Source organism: Ceratina calcarata, unplaced genomic scaffold (genome assembly GCF_001652005.2).
Source record: "Ceratina calcarata isolate Rehan_Ccalc_2016 unplaced genomic scaffold, ASM165200v1 scaffold3592, whole genome shotgun sequence".
Taxonomy (NCBI): domain Eukaryota; kingdom Metazoa; phylum Arthropoda; class Insecta; order Hymenoptera; family Apidae; genus Ceratina; species Ceratina calcarata.
In genome coordinates this window covers 1-2230 of record NW_017158935.1, presented here as the reverse complement: position 1 = coordinate 2230, position 2230 = coordinate 1, and the positions used below count along the sequence as shown (strand labels likewise).

The 2230-nt window shown below is 36.9% G+C and overlaps 1 protein-coding gene across 1 annotated transcript; it reads left to right on the top strand.

Moving 5' to 3' along the window:
• Positions 1 to 41: 41 nt before the first annotated feature.
• On the top strand, positions 42 to 1162 carry LOC113464417 (uncharacterized; the record flags this gene model as incomplete). The annotated part of the gene is made up of 2 exons (XM_026814009.1): positions 42 to 58; positions 367 to 1162. Coding segments are annotated over exons 1-2 (813 nt in total), but the record flags the coding sequence as incomplete, so codon positions are not given.
• Positions 1163 to 2230: the final 1068 nt, after the last annotated feature.

Below are 2230 nucleotides of genomic sequence, written 5' to 3'. Positions count from 1 at the left end.
AGACTGTTGGCAGTAAAATTGGCGGGAGAAGACCGAGGCTGATGCTGCTGTTGATGAGGTAAGTATAGTGATAATTGATGCAGGTATAGTTCGTTAATCGCGTTAATAATTAAATATCATGGCGAGTAGTGTAAAAAAAATTAAGATTCGTAATTTTCAACGAGCATGGTTAGAAGATGAGGTTTTCGCGAATTGGTTAGCTCCCTCATCAGTAGAAAATAAAGCGCTCTGTATTGCGTGCAATAAAACTATCCGATGCTGCAGAACAGATTTAGTTCAGCATGCACAGACGGTCAACCATATGAAAAATATAAGTTCATTAAAGCAACAAAGTCACTGACGTTAATGACAATATTTGTGATATAGTAGTAATTCTAATTTTTCTGTATATTCTGACGTAGCCAGTACTAGTAATAGTAATAATAATGATAATAGTAATTTACCTCATAAGGATAAAGTTAAACGTGCCGAAATTAAATTATCAGCTTTTTTTGCAGAGCATAACGTAGCTTTTTGTGCGGTAGAGCATTTAGTTCCATTATTAAAAAACGTTTGCACTGAACCCGAAGTTGTACAGGATCTTTCACTTGCCCGGCATAAGTGCACTAAAATAGTAAAAAATGTTATTGCTAAACGCGAAGTTGAGAAAATTGTAGAATGTTTAAGAACATGTAAATTCTCCGTTTTAATTGATGAAAGCACAGATATTTCCGATAGGAAATTAATGTGCATAGTTGTCAAATACGTATCGCCAATATCTCGTAACGTCAACACACAACTACTAGAATTATTGTCTCTTGACAGTACAGATTGTTCCGCGAGTAAAATTTTTGAAACTTTTAAACAATTTTTCACGAATAAAGCAATACCTTTAAAAAATATTGTTGGATTAGCATGCGATAATGCATCCGTTATGGTCGGATGCAATAACTCTTTTATGACCTTTCTTAAAATTGAAGTACCGGAATTAATAACTTTAAAATGTATATGCCATTCTTCCGCGCTTATAGCCAGTCACGCTTGTGATCAATTGCCTTCTGCTTGCGAAAAATTAGTTCGCGGTGTTGCCATTTTATTCTCAGCATGGCTATGTATTAAAGTAGGCTGTAATAGTAGCAATGCCGTTCATATTATTTATAAATTGGAGAATGTCACATACGAGGTACAGACGTATCACTTTACTATCTACTTAATACGCATGAGGTGCATGTGTCTTCGTACGAATTGGAATATTCCTTCCTGGAAAGATTGACGGTCTCATTAGTCGCCAGGAATTCGAAGATACGTGAATCCGTCTTGATTCCTTATTTTCTTTTTCTTCTCAAATCTTTTGTGAATAAATTCAGTTCTTTTTTCATATCAAATTGAGAAATAAGTACTTTCCCATTTTTAGGACGAATTTGCATAATAATATGGTCATTTTCTTCACGCGCGGTATGTAAGTACTTCTTTCATATCTATCTATCTTTATTAATCACGTTGTACTTTTTCTTTATCTTTATCTACTTGTGAGATCTCCACTGGCAATTGTAGGTGGTAAGGGACGAGTAGTGCCGTGGACATTTAACCGAGGGTAGGGTACAGTAGACCTGTTACCAGGGATCTCATAATTTTTGCTTGCTTCCCCTCTTTTTCGCCCGTATTTCGATCCCCACTACTTTTCTCCTCATGCGCCTTCCCTGACCATGCCTAGCATACCCCCATCAAGTATTGGTCCCCACCATGGTCGCGTCGTCACCACTTTCCGGCCGAGCGAAACAGAATGCAATTAATTGTTATAATTACATTTACGATTAGAATCAGCTTGCATTGACTTCGCACAAAAAAATATATAAATGTTTCTGTTTAGCTGGAATTTTATTATCTCGTTACTCTCTCTTCAACAAAATAAAGATACCATAATTATGTTAAAATGTATGCCCCATCTCGCGATTGGCTGCAACTGGCTTCGTGCATCTCCAGAACGAAGAGATAATATAAATCTCTATGTTTTAAATTGCGCGCGATCAACATTCTTACTCGATTGCAGCGCGTGGCGACGAAGTGGCAACTTTCATAATTACAACTGTGCGCATTGCGCACTACAAGTATTTATTTCATTAATTTATTCTTTCCAATCCATTCGGCGTTAACCTTCATTCTCCATTGCCCTCCATGTCCATTCAAGTCCATTGTGTAGCCATTGTGTAACGAACGTCAGTACATAACTGCAGCTACGTTAGAATTTAGT